Source organism: Lonchura striata, chromosome Z (assembly GCF_050655825.1).
Source record: "Lonchura striata isolate lonStrDom1 chromosome Z, ASM5065582v1, whole genome shotgun sequence".
NCBI classification, from domain to species: Eukaryota; Metazoa; Chordata; class Aves; order Passeriformes; family Estrildidae; genus Lonchura; species Lonchura striata.
This window is the reverse complement of record NC_140740.1, coordinates 15,483,247-15,497,963: the sequence shown is the minus strand read 5'-3', so window position 1 is coordinate 15,497,963 and position 14,717 is coordinate 15,483,247. Positions and strand designations below refer to the sequence as shown.

The window sequence follows — 14,717 nt, the reverse complement described above, 5'->3', positions numbered from 1 at the left end:
CCCTGTTTCTACAGGAACTGTTAATCCACAAAGTTTATAAAGTCTACAATTATAACAAACATCACTAAATACCCTTCTTTGGGGAGATTTAAAAATATTCATGTTTCAGTAGATTCACTATCAAGTACAGTTTTTACCTCTATCCACACAAGAGAACAAGTAATCGTACCTATCAACATTTTTTACAAACATTTACTTCATTAAGTGTACTCCAGGAAATGAAAACAAACAATAGCCCCACATATCTATCTCAAAAAGTAACAACATTCCTAATAAATTAAAATGTTCATCACACCTGTAGTATTCCCCACTCCCCCACAAATCAAACAACTGTTAAAAAGACATATCACATATTAAAACACATTTAGATCAACAGAAGAGGGGAGCAGAAGTAATACTACAGATAAAATTGAGTCAAGCTTTATATGTTTATAATTTTTTAAACAGTTCTTTTGCAGAACCAGATCCACCAATTCTTAAGCATTTTACAAATAACACACAAACAAAACTAAAAAAAATTCTCTTGTTTTAATTAAAAGACCTGAAAGAAGACAAATTAAAAGTCCTCGCCAATTAATAACTTAAAGCAAAGAGTATACTTGTATTTCTCCAAGTACTAGAAAAGCAAAGTGAATTCCAATAAAGAGCATCAAACCATACAACACACCAAAACACACTAACAAACCCAAAAGTAAAAAAGCAATCACACAAACGTAAGCTAAACAGAGACTACAAGTCACGCCCAGTGTTCCTATGTCACCTGTAGAATCTGCAAACTTCAATCTAATGATAATGATACATGTGTAGAGCTTGTTTCGTAGAGCTCTTTTAACAAAAACATGAAAAGAAAGATTTCTTATCATTAGATTCTAAAAAATTAATATTCTAAACTCTCCAAAAAATGCAGTTTAAAAGTTAAAATATTATCGAAAATTCTTTTAACAAAGAGTAACTCAACAAAAAAGATATGAAAGAAAATCAGTTCACTTTGTATTTTCTAACTTTGCTTACTTTTTATCATGCAAATTTTCCTATACAACACCAAAACCAAATGTCTAAGTCACATTAACCAAAGCTACAAGATCAGATACCATATGTATGTCTCACTCAAATCCAAAAAAGCCTTTTTCAACCTGTTTAGTTAGTGTACCACTAAAAATTAGCCAATACCTATATAACATGATCTTTTAACAAAAAAGTGATTTAACAACAAGCTAAGTGAAATTACTAATAGAAACAATCGCACATGGGATTAAAGCCTCTAGACCAAACAACTCCTCAAAACAAGTTCAGAACCCCAAGAATTAAAGATCCATAGTTCCTTAGCAATAAATTTCCGTGTCACATTTTCAAGAAACAATTAGAAAAAAAATAATTCTCCAAAATACAGTGCTATTCACTCTTACTATGAATACAAAAATTTAAGGCTTTAGTGCAATTACTCATACACTGTAGATAAAAATCTAAAGTTAACAAATATCCACGGAAATTACCAAAATGTTATTAGTTCATTTGTAGAAATAAAACATAGCAAAACATTCTATCATACCCTAAAGACAAACCATGTAACATTAGCACACTCACTGTAATAACACCTAGTACTAAAACAGTTTCAAAAAAGACAAGAAAATACAAAAGATCTATTCATATATACCCAAAAAATTACAACAGTAATTTCAGTCTTTCAAAAAAAACCACAAAATATTTCAACAAGCTTCTTCTTACCTACAATTGCTTCAGAAAAAACATTAAGACAAATAGACAAGATTAAATATTAACTAAACAAACAAATACCACATCCAGTGCGCTCAGTAACACGCAGATTGATGTCAGCAGTGTCCAACAAATTCCAAAATCAAACAACAGTTAATTTTCTTTTCTAACACATAAACAGAGTTGAAAAGAATTCAAAAGAATGTGCTACATAAATTTGTCTAATCATTCTAAATCCATTCACAAAAATATACAAAAACTTAAAAACTTTACAATCTACAATTAAAAATAAAGAAACATAGTTAAACAATTTATTCAGGAAGTAGAGCTTAACTCCTTAATCAAAAGAACTTTACAAGTTAAGTAAAATCTTGTTATTAGAATATTAATATTAATACCACATACACTTCATTATTCACAAGAAATTACAAACTCATCAAAAAAGTTTTTATTTTCCAAAAGAAAAAAATTTAAAAAAATTACAGACAATTCACAAAACCTCAGCAAAAACAATTAAAGTCACTCACAAATTTAACCTTTACATTGAGACCTTAAAAAAGTCAAAATTTATCAGAACCTAATACAGATATTAAACCTAACTTTACCCAACATTAAGAATGGTTTAACTTAGAATTATAGAGCTTAAAACAAACAAAAAAGTACCTTCATGTAAAAAGTTTATAACTTTTTTCCTACATGAATAAATATATGCAGTAGTAAAGCTATGGAACACAAAGTAATAAATACGTGACAAGTCAAAAATAGTTTATTTAAAAAGAGAGGGGAAATTGTAGGAATATATACAAGGTAAAAAACTTTAGAAAGTGCAAAAAGGCCCCAGAAAGTAGACATAAAGCTGAAAAAGGCTGGGAAATTTCAAAACCTTCTCATGGGAAGCTAGGAAAATAAGAACCAAGTGAATTCATTTATATTTATCATAAGGAGCAAGAAAGAACAAGAACTTAGTGATAGTTTGAGGTGTCAAAAGTCCTAGATATATGCTTTGCAAAAATAGAAAAAGTTTCAGTCTTATATAATGAATTACTCTATATCGTTTGAGGTTCATAGAAGTCCTTCTGGTAATGTTAAACCCACATGGGTCCTTTTCTTATTGGTTAGGTTATAATGACTCTGCACCTTTTCTTTTATGTTATAGGTTCAAAGAATATGTAGAAAAAGGCTTTGCATCAACTGCCATCTTGCCTTTGATCTAGATTTGCATGGATGTTCATTTCTCTGTGTCTCTGGCTTTTTGCTTGGAGGATACAGACATAATAAATGCTAAGTCTGCAACCAGTCCGGGTCCCATCCTGTTTTGTGAGACGCAGACCGACCGGGCAGAAAGTGGACACACACTCCCAGCTCTGGCCGCAGCGCTGCCCAGCCCAGGGGGACGGTCACTGCCCTGCTCCTGCTGCCCCACTGCTGCTGACACAGGCCAGGATGCCCTTGGCCTTCTTGGCTACCTGGCCAGGCGCTGGCCACCTTCAGCTGCTCTTGACCAGCACCCTGGGCTCCTTTGGCCCACGCAGCTGCCCAGCCACAAAATTGCCCGTTTGACTGCAAATACCGCATTAAATTGTCCTTCTAATTCTACAACCACATCTTCTAAGGAAGTATCATGAAGTTTTATAAGGATAGGAATCTAAGTTGCTGTGACTTCATTAAAATGGGCTTATTCAACTCTCTGCAAAACTGAGTTTGTAGGTCTTCAAGGCTCTGAGTTGGAAATTAGGAAATATCCAGCTATGCCTTTGTATTTGTTGTGGAATGCCTGAAAATGGATTTTCTTTCAGCCTGCATGCCTGGCCCTCTACAGCCTACTGGTTCTGGCTAAGCACACAGCTTACTCTGCAATTGCCAAACAGCACAAACATGAAATGTTCCTTTCTTACTCACCTTAGGACCAGCACCGCTGAATACATGCTTCAGGTGACCTGTAGTAGGCAAGGGAAAATGAACCAGATGCTGTGAGAAAATTGTCTGGGCTGGTGAAACCCACAGAACAAGCACCACAAACAGAGAGTTTTCCCTTTCACAACATCCCTTCAGCAGACACATTTCATTCATACAACCAGCAAGAGATCCAGATAATATTCTTGGGCATGCCTACCCTTTGGCCTGTTTAGCCATTAAATGAACACAAACATGATGAAGAAAATGCAAATTGTTCTCTAACACTCAATGCTCCTGTTCTACCAAACACATAATACCTCTTTTAAAAATCCTCTCCTTCTGGTACCTAGGGTTTTTTTTAATCAGATGCATGCACAACTTCTCATTAACTTGCTGGAAACAGTTGCCCAGAAAAGCTTTTCCAAAATTCCACTCTGATGGGGCAGGCTCTATTGTGACACAACACAGCAGCAGCTCCAAGTTCCAGGAGCAGACACTCACTGCTTTGGAGTTTGCTCTTCCTTGCAAAGGGAATCACTATTTAACACTCAGTCAAGGCTCAAGTTAGACAGTCAAATCCTTTCATGACAAAATGTAGAAAGAAAGAAGCTTTCCCTGAATTCTGGGAAATACTGCACAGTTGTTAGAAGGCCTTCCAAGAAGGTCTCCAGTTTACATTTTCAAAGCTGTCTTGCATGTCCCAGCAAACTGAGGAAAAGACAGACTCTGCTGCCTCAGACTCTCCCGTGGAGGGAAAAGAACCCCTGCAGGTTCCCTTGCAAATGCTTCCCCTGTGGCTGCAGAAATCCCCTTGTACCTGAATGCCTTGACAGGAGCTTTACCAAACCACTGGCACTCTAGTGTTCTTTCTGTTTTAAAATAACTCAGGCACTAACAAAGAGTAGGAAGACATACAGAAGCCAGGTTCGGGTACACCCAGGGAAAACCTCTACTTACGTGCCAGGTTAGTGAGGTAATAGCCAGAATAAACAACGCCATAAGCTGTGAAAGCTGCAGCAGCAAGTTGCTCAATCATTGTAGCACTGCTGTGCAGATTTGTCCAACACTAGAAAAAACAAGGCTCTTGTCAGTGGGCAGCTCTCACTGACAAGCGCCTCAACCAGGAGGATGCTCCTGCACTGAGCAAGCCCTAGGGTTGCTCTGACACTGAGGCCTTCCGTGCACCAAGACAACCTTCTGCTGTCACCATGACCACATGGCAACCATGCCCTGACATCACAGTGCAAGCACTCTATATTGGCCTGTGAATTTATGCAGAGCAATAACCACCCTTCCGTACAGCAAACGCAAAATAACCGGGGAAGTTCTTCTCTGTCACAAAGCAGCACAAATTCACTTTGTGGCCAAACCCTGTTGTTCAAGGAATCCAAGAGTAACTCCAGGAGTGCACCAAGCACCTATAGCCTGTACCCCAACTGAGCACTCAGATGGGACCCAAGCAAAGGAAACCAGACCAAGAAAATGGCCCAAAGCATTGCACTTCTGAGAAACAACGCTTACTTTTAAAAAATTTAAATGTTTATTAAATCTTAACAAAGGACTGAATAAGGAAAATTTGCAGCACTGGGAGTCTCTGACCATTACAAGCAGCACATCTATAGAATGGATGCTCTGCCTTTTATACCCTTAACCCCTCCAAAGTTTTGTCAAAGTTTTGCCATCCACTGGTGGAGATTCCTTTCTTACATTCTTATTGGAGGTCAGGTGTTGCTACGCCACCCACACCTCCTGGTCACAAGCCAGCCCTCCCCAAAACCCCTGACTACCAAGGCTATTGCAAGGGGCAGGGGAAATAGGACTCTGGGAGGATGTATTACAATAACATCACTATACATTTTTACATCCCCATAATATCTACCTCTTAACAGTGAGAGCCAACTGTTACATGACTCATCTATAACACACAGAACCAGGAGAGAAGGCACTGTTGGCATAACAGCTGAAACAATTCCTGACAAATCTCCCACATGTTTGCACATTTATTGGATATGCCCAGGGCTCCTGAGCATGTACATCTCGGCCTTTATTCCCCTTTGGAAGCAGTCAAACTGGCAGCATCTGCCTGCCAGCAGGAGCTGCTCCAAGCTTGGAAGACGACTGGTGGTGCTGATTTCCAGAGGCTTCTGTGTCCCAGGAGAAGATAAGGAAGGAGTGGATTGAAAGGTGCTGGCGCTGCTGCTGCTCTGTGCCAGACAGCCCTGGCTGAGCAGGGCACGGCGCTGCAGACTCTTGCTCCTGTCAGAGCTGGGCACACCTGGGAACAAGGCATGGCAACTTGTGGGGAAACCAAGGACTTCATGGGGACTGCACTGCTCAGCACACACCCAGGCCATCTGTGACCCAGAGTTCTGGCACCTAAAAAGATAAAGCAGATGGAAATAGCTGGGAAAAGTTTCATTTTGACCTTTCTTACCTGTTCACAGAAGTGGCCAAAATGAAAGTTACAGAGCAGGGCCTGATCCCTTCTCCTGCAGGAGGGGCCCTGTACTGGCTCCTGCCCAGGGCTGGTGCCCATGTGCTAACATTCAGCTGAGTGGGAGCAGAGCTCCTGGGGCTCTACAGCGATACACCAAGCCCAGCCCAGTTACCTGGTACACATGCAAAGCTTCAGAAAAAGATTAGAATGGAAAAACGTAACTGTCATGATCATTGTATTTTACTATGTTCACATGCTGTATAGGACTGCAATTTTATGTATTTGTGGTATTTTCACACATTTTAATCTCCGAAATACTGTCAGATACACTTTGATTCCTAATGGAAAGTCTTAAACTATTAATTTAGCTTATAAAATGAAGTTACTGACGTTAAATAATATGTACTTTGTAGCGTAGAAGAACACAGTAATAGTGTGAGTAATTATGATTGCTTAAGCACAATTGGCTTGGGTCTGTACAGGAATGTGAAATTTTGCAAGAAAATAATATTTTCACTAGGTTTTGTAAAATATTTGAGAAACACTTCTTGTTTGAAAGAATACGTTTCAAACAACCTTTTACTTAGGATTGAGGAATGTTCTTACTTTTGAGAGCAGTACAATTTTACATTTTACGAATAATGTAAGCAGCTGATGAACTTTAGAATTATTGCAGACCATATTTAGTCTTTCAGAAAGTATTAGTGATATATATCTGATTCAATGCATCTTTTAGCCAGGTTTTGTCAGTGTAGGAAAGCCTGGTTGTAAAGCTCCCATTGTTGCCATTACAGCATTTATGTGCTGTAAATCATGTAAAAGTCTCCATTTTCCTGATTTCTTTTTTATTACAAGGGGTATTCAAGGGGACGAATGATTCTTCAATATGACCCACTTGCAATTGTTCTGTGACTAATTCTTGCAGGGCAGTAAGCGTTTCAGTAGTAAGGGGCCACTGATCAACCCAGACAGGTTTATCTGTTAACCATGTCAAGGCTACAACTGGACATTCACCACCCTGCATCACAGTGGCTCCTATTAAAAATCCATAGCAATTCTGTAATAATAGTAATTAAAAATCCCAGTAATTCTGAGGGTCTGATGTTAGCTTGTTGGCCATCGGGATGTTTCACATGAATTACAATGGCTGACAATCCACCTGTTGTAGAACCACCCAACCCCATCAGTCCAAAACTTGCACGAGTGAGAGGTCACGATTGAGGCCAACGCAGTCACGAGAGTATTGTAGCATCTGCTCCAGTGTCAATCAAACCTGTTACCGATACAGTCCCTGGATGATATCCACTGGCTGTGAGGATGCATGTCTTTTCTGGATGGTTCTCCGTTACTTTCTCAGTCCGGAACACTTGAGGTACTTACCGTATTGGGAACAAAACTCACAAAGGCTACAAGCTGAGTGATGCAAGTTCCTTTCTGAATAGTAATAGGGCAGTCATCAATTCATATCATAGCATGACTCTGTCCTAAATAATCAACATCAATAAGTCCTAAATGCACATGAATACCTTTAAGTGTACTACTTGATATCCCTATCAGAAATGCACTCAATCCACGTCCTATTGGGCCATAGGTGTCATGGGGCACTTTGCAGATTTCTTTTGTCAAAATAGTTACTGTGTCGGTGGTGGGTACATCAATCCCTGTGGACCCACTTGTTGCTCCTGAATACTGTTTGCAAATGGGTAGCTTTACAGTGCTGGGAAGGCCCATAATTGCTGTTAATGGTCGTCAGGTTATTTGTGTCCCCACACACCCCTTCGTGTTCTTCTTCCCATTTCCCTGCAACAGCTGACCATTTGCATGATACTTACTCGTGCACAGTGCCCAAATTTAGCACAATGATTGCACATAACATTGCTGCTTGCATTTGACTTAGATGTTATTTTCTGGTGTCTTGGTTAGACAAGACAGGAGTCTGTGAAAGAGGGCAAAGCCTCCTGTACAATGGAGAACGGCAAACCCCTCTCCCTCTGAATTACCAGGATCTTTAAATTAAAAGGCTTTCAGGCAAAGATATGGGAGTGGGAGTAACAATTCTTTACTAGGAGAAAACTGGACAACAATTTAAAAAAGGCAAATGCAATCGGTACAAACAAAATCAGTGAAAGAAAAAGTCTAGAACCTGAGGAATGCCAGTATCAGGTTTGCTGGGACAATTGCTTTCTCTTGCAATAGTTGATGAGTTGCAGCTGAAGTGGTGATCTTTAGAAGGGTATAATTTTCTTCTGAAGATCTGGTGGCAGTGGGGGCCGGTCTTCCTCTGCGCCGGGGTTGCCTCTGAGCTCCGCTGCCGTCGCCTCTGCGCGCCGGCTGCTTCGCTGCGAGTGCCGCCGAAGAGAGAGCGAGAGAGAGCTGCTTTCCCCGGGAATCCCGCGCAGAGAGCGAGAGCTGCTTCTTTCGGAGTCCCGCGAAGAAGAGAGAGAGCTGCTTCCCCCCTCTGGGTGGGACCCCTCACGGTGTTACATTTTTTCAGCCCTTCATTAAATCAGTCAATGGTGTATAAACAAACCATTGCCTCTACAGGACAAACCATTGTCTCTGAGAGAGTTAACAAAAACCTGTCCAACCGGTTCGCCTTCGACAGATGGCAAATGGAATACAAGCTTATCTTACAACCCAGGACATCTGGGTATTACACTGTGCCCTTACATGCCCTTGCTGTCCACAATTACAGCATTTCGGTGGTGGTCTTAGAACTGCAGCAAGAGCTGCCATTTTGTGCTCTACTGAACCATCTTTTGAGCAAGCAGTAACCATTTCAGGCAATGTGGGCTCCCCAGGTAAGGTGTCAATAATCGTTCTGCAGTCTGGGTTTGCACTTTCTTTCACCAATTCTATACACAATCTATGTCACAAAGGTTCATTATCTACCTGTTTTTCAATAGCTGCAGCAAGCTTTTCCACAAACTGCAAAAATGGTTCTCTCATCCCTTGTTGTATAGTAACATATCTCTGTTTTGGAGCTGCCATTTCCATTGTTTTAATTAAAGCACTCATGCCTATTTGCCGAGCTTGTGTCAAAATTGAAGGATCCCACCTTGCCTGTAAATCTGGGTTAGCAAAAGGCCCAGTGCCCAATAAGGCATCAACACCCACAGCATGACGAGTCGTGTTGAGGCAGCTGCATATTTGTTAAAGCTGTGAGCTCAGCCACTCACCTCCGAGTTTCTTGAAACACACCATACTGTACTGTTTGGAATAAAACTGTAGCAAAATGCATGATATCATAAGGTACAAGCATACTGCATTAATTACATGTATTAATTGCATTACCTCTGAGGAATTAATACCAAACTGAGCCACTTTCAATTGGAGATCTTGCACAACCTTCCAGGCAAAGACATGATGACTGTCATCCTGCCCTATTCCAGGAACTGCATTAAAAACTGGAAAAGCCATAGGATTATCACAGGCAACATTTGCCTTAACACTCTCCTCCTGAGGTACTTTTGGGGCACCAAATCTTTCTATTAGGTCCCAATTTTTTTATTCAGCTGCTTTCTTCCTAAGAAATTCCCAAAACTTCTGAGGCTGTCATGGAAGCACAGTTACTTGACACAGAGGCAAAGTCCATGGGGCAGTAGGGCTAGATTTATTAGAAGCTGAACTGCCAACAGTTCCCTGCCCCACCTCAGGTGTTACTGCGGGTGACTCTTCACTTGATTTCCTGTCACTGTCCAGCAGTGGAGGATACGACCTTGCAACTGTTCATGCAGCTCAGAGGGGGGCGGGGGGCAAATGGCTGGGCTAGAGTGGAGGGGTGTAGGTCTTAGATTCAAAGAAAAACCATAAATTTCTAACCAGGTAGAAGCTTGAGAAAGTGTTGAGAAAGAATGTAAGTTCTTTATCTCTCTTGTTCACATTGTTTATAATTAGGTTTTACTACTGTACGTCATCCACTGCACACCAATAGGGTGACATGTTTTCACTTCAGGACCAATAGAGTTGGTCTGCACAAAGCTCTGTATAAAAGAGTGATGTATTTTGAAATAAATCAGTTATAGTCTCAGCCTTCTGAACAAAGTCTGTTCATTCCCATCCTGCCTCAACAGCGTCAGAGGGGAGCAGGGGGCAGACAGCTGGGTTTGTCTCTCTGCCAAAGACATTTCCGCTAACTGGCGCAGTGGTGCAGTGTATAGAGGCACCGCTGAAAGCTGCTGTGCAGGTGAGATAAAGAGGCTTAGGAGTCTGAGAAGGAGATACTCTGTCAGTCTGCCCAGAAGCCTTAGCAGCTTTCCCAAAAGCTTCAGCATCCAGCCCAGAAGCTCTGGCAACTTTCCTGGAAGCTTTGGTAGCCTGCCTGGTAACTTCCATGGGCACCTGCACTTTCTTCAAGGATGTATGCAACAAGTTCCCCATCAGAGGCCCCATCTGACTCATCCCTCCCATCAGACTCCTTTATCAACCCCAAATCTTCATCCACCTTGTACTCTGCTTGTTCCCGCTGTTTTCCATTCCTTTAATGCCTCAAAAGGCGATCTCCAAGTAACAACTAGATTGACAATAGTTTTATCTCCCGCTCAGGTGACTTCCCACAGCTTGTTCCTGACTTTTTTTCCAACCTTTAACACTAAATGCTGTGTCAGGATCAGTAGCAAAATCCTATGATCTAGCCCACAGCAATATACTACAAAGGGCATAGTCTGAAGTAGTAATTCCCTTATTTCTTAACAAAGCTTTCTATGTAGCCAAAACAGTCTCTTCCTCTTTAGATTTATCTCCCATTATCACTAGTTGGTGCCCCACCTGCTTCCAGGTGTGTTGATAGGAGAAAATCAGGTCAGGACTTGCCTGTGGCTTCCACCCGCCACTCTCAGCTGCACCAGCGCCGCCTCCCCCGCCACTCCCCAGCGGGTCAGGGCTGCCAGTCGCTGGGACCCCGCGTGGCTCCAGACCGACCACGCTGCTCAGGCTGCTGCTCCACGCGGTGGGCACCAGCTGTCACTGGTATATACACTGCATCGTGAGGCGGTCGCCACACAAAGCACAGACCACAGGCGGTCTCAGATGGCAACTCTTTATTATCGAACATGACCTTTTATAAACTTTCTAATTGTTTATACTTCTTCTACCCCAACTGTTGGCCACAAAAAATCAACATAACACCACTGGTGAACAGTAACAGTGACTTTAGTTAACTTTCTGAAAATGCTTTATCCAGCTGCAGTTCTCTCCTTATCTTTCTCCAGTTCTTCTCTCAGCCTCCTTGGTAGCAGCCTTGGAGAGAGCTCTTGATCAGCTTCTTGCCTCTCAGCTTCTTTTTGCTCCTTTAGCTAACAGGCCTGCTGTTAGCCCCTTCCACAGTAATTCATCCATGAGGGGCAGGAAACAAGAATAGGGGGCAGGAAGCAGAATAGGATTAAAAAGCCTAGTGATTAATTAGAATTGGTTAAAATCTGACAGACCTTGAGATGACACCAAAATTCATCATCCTAGAGTGTAGCCTACAGCACACTACTCGCATTTCTATATTCGGGAAACATGTTTTCTTCCTTTTACGCTGTCTTAATTTAAAAGCTGAAAGATTCAAGAGGAATTACTACATCCTCCAATGAGTCCATGAAGTTTCCTCTGAATGATCTCCTTCGTGTTACTGCAGTCTACTATTCAAGTATATAGGGACAACTGTCACAGTAATCTCATTAAAAATGTGTGCTTTGTTAAAATAACCATCACAAAAATCAGTCCTAGTAAGGCAGGTAAGACAGAATCAGTATTGATACTGAAAATCTATTATGAATGCAGAAAAAGGCAGAATCCAAAAACTTCAGAAGTATGTATATAATATACTCATTTAGTTGAAAAAAACTTACACGTTTATTAGAACAAGTTTGGGATTTTTTTTAAATCTCATTTTTTCTACTTTGGATAGCTTTACCTCAGCAGTCCATAAATTATTTTTGCTGTATTAAACTAGTGAAACAAGGATATTTAGTCTAGATTTTTAAATTCCAGAAGGAAGTATTATGCAGTGTTACAAATGAAAAGCTACGTTAGATTCCTAATTTATCAGTAAAATACCTAACTGCAGAATGATATCAGCAAGAAATTCTATTATTTTGGAAGAGCAGGGTAGTATGTTAGAGAACTCTACCTTTCCAGACACTGGAGAAGAAGGAGTAGCACAGGGGCTGGAATAGCTACTGCTTTCTGCAGGTTTTACTGAGGACTGAGCTGATCTGTCATCTGAGGATTGTCCGGAGAGCAAAATGTCTTTTTCTTTGTACTTCTTTGGCTGGTGGAGTGCAGGAGAAGAAGATTTCACTGAAACCCTACAAAGGACATACCTTGAGTTTCACAAGCAGTCACTGAACAATTTACATCGACCTGTCCACCTACAGCATGACCACATGTATTACAGCAACTACAACATCTATTAAACCTAACTAAAAACTCATACTGACCATTCATTGCTTTTTAATGCTACTGTTAAACTTCTTCTGCTACTTCTCAAACATCACAATTCATGGACAATATTCCTGACTGCTCTCTCAAACAGCAGCCCCAGGTATGAAATACTTCTCTTTGGGATTACAATGCAGCATACAACAGTATAACACCTTCCAAATGTACTTCCACTGTTTTCACCTATTACTAGCAGAAACTTAAGTGATACTTGTATACATAAACTGCAACCTACAGTAAGCAGAAGACCTCAGCATCTTACTTTTCAGCATGAGAGGAGTCAGACAATTCTGTTTCTGTTGAGCTTTTTCTGCTGCTGGTTGACTTCCATGTAGATGCCAAAGGAAGTTCTTCACAAGTCACAGGCCTTGGTCTCTGGCCAATTCCTGAAGGCTGCTGCAGACCTGCAGACTGTTCTTCAGCACTCAGAACAGCTGTAATTGCTCTTACAGTTGTTTCATCAACCTGAGACCACAGCTTAGAAGGAGCTCGCATACGACGCAGAAACAAGCTGTGCCACTTCTGCCTGAGCTGCAGCAGCATACCAGCAGCCTGCAATGAATTCCAATTCTGTTAAATACTGATGAAAATTAGATCACACAGGTAAGAGAACCCTGTCTTTTCCCTATCAAGCAACACCTGGCATTCCAATATAAAGAGAGCCCAGAATTGAAGGCAAGACTAAGGTCTTGGGGAAGGGGAATAATCCATATTTAAACTATGATGTTAATTTGCTTTCTTTTCCTTGGGTACAAGGTCATTTTGGAAACATTTCATTTAGCTCTGTACTAAACTTAGCTTTGTATTGTAATTCCACAGACTTTTTTTTTCCTTCTTATCTTTCAAGAAAACTCAATCCTTTCATGCTTTATGCCCTTCCTCTCAAATCAGTCTCTACTCATGCACTCTTCAGTATAGTTGATGGAAAAGAGCTCTAAGTGATATTTTTCTTACATCGACACCTGGTCAAATGTGATGACTAAATTCAGAAGACTATTGTCTAATTCTGCTACCAGAAACGCTTCCATTACGATAAATTTTTAAAAATCACTCTTCTGGACATGACTAGGAGAGAGAGTATTATTATTAGAGTTGGTAAAGTTGTGTGTTTCATGACCCATAAACTGCAGCCACAGCTCCTCAATGACATAAAGACTTCTATTTCAAAGAGGATTTGAAATGTATCCTTCCAAAATCTGACAGCAACTTTCTCTCAGCAACTTCAGCTTCAAGTGCTCCTTTTTTGATCTGATTTTGGTTATCCTCTCAGAGAAAGAAGAACACAATATGCCAATGTGACTGTTCTCTCAGCTCCTGTCCAGATTTTAGCTTATCCCAGCTTGTGCTATGGCCTGATGGAGCACCATGCAGGCAGGACAGGAGGCCAGAAGGAGCAGAAGGGCCCTTATGCTGTCACTGTCACCTGCAGCTTGCTGTCCCTTGCAGTCATCATTTTTTGTCTGCCAGTCTCTTCAGAATCTGCTGACTTGTGGAAAGGGACAAAACTGCCAAGCTCAGATATAAAACATCATATTACCCAGAAAGTTTTTGAAACAGACCCAACAGCATCTGGATTGCTGAGGCTTTCCTGCTCCCTTTTGTGAGAGACAGGACACCCACACCAATATGGAGGAAGAGGGATGAGCACTCTCACTGTTGACTTAGGTGACTATTCTCTTTCTTTCTGCTGACAGGTAAAAGAAGAGAAAGGTATGGGTGACAGGTGATCAAACACTGCAACTTGGATTTTGAATACACAAATTCATGCAACAGACAACTCTGTGCCAAAGGGGATTGAAGCCGTTTAATTCTTAATGAGCTTGTGAAGTAAAGGTTAAATCACAGAGTACCTAGTTCGAGAGACCTAAATGGACCATGACATTCTTGGAGAAAATTCTTGGCTACTCAAATGTTACAAAAACCTTTTCACATCTTTTTACAATTCCTCTACATGAAGCAAACCCAGGAGTAATTTCTTACTTCAGGGTCCAGTTTAAGATGGAGCCATTCATCCAGCTTCAGCAGTGCCAGATCAGCAGACGTCCTATCCTCCATCTCACTGTCGCTGCTATCATTAGATACCCCTCCCCCTGAATTAAAGACAAAAGGTTCATCAGAATTTCCATATTTTTTCTACTATTATTTCTATACAAAAACCCGCATACTACTGTATTACCAGCAATATTTTTCCTTCTAAAATTGACTTTAAATGTAAACATTTGTAAAACTACCTCTTCTTTTCTGC

At 40.8% G+C, this 14,717-nt stretch overlaps 1 protein-coding gene across 1 annotated transcript; it reads right to left on the bottom strand.

The window, feature by feature from the left end:
• Window positions 1-9,681: 9,681 nt before the first annotated feature.
• Window positions 9,682-14,512, bottom strand: LOC144248188 (3'-5' RNA helicase YTHDC2-like). Its single transcript, XM_085567856.1, has 2 exons — window positions 12,735-14,512; window positions 9,682-12,339 (listed from the first exon to the last, which is right to left on the bottom strand). Exons 1-2 carry the CDS (start codon window positions 13,013-13,015, stop codon window positions 12,069-12,071), a joined length of 552 nt encoding a protein of 183 aa, XP_085423982.1. The 5' UTR covers window positions 13,016-14,512; the 3' UTR covers window positions 9,682-12,068.
• Window positions 14,513-14,717: the final 205 nt, after the last annotated feature.

Bases quoted from the DNA above. Each gene is read 5' to 3' on its own strand.
- LOC144248188 (XM_085567856.1), bottom strand. From the start codon at position 13,015: ATGCTGCTGCAGCTCAGGCAGAAGTGGCACAGCTTGTTTCTGCGTCGT. The intron at 12,340-12,734 runs GTAAGATGCTGA...TGTCCTTTGTAG, and splicing joins GACTCCTCTCATGCTGAAAA to GGTTTCAGTGAAATCTTCTT.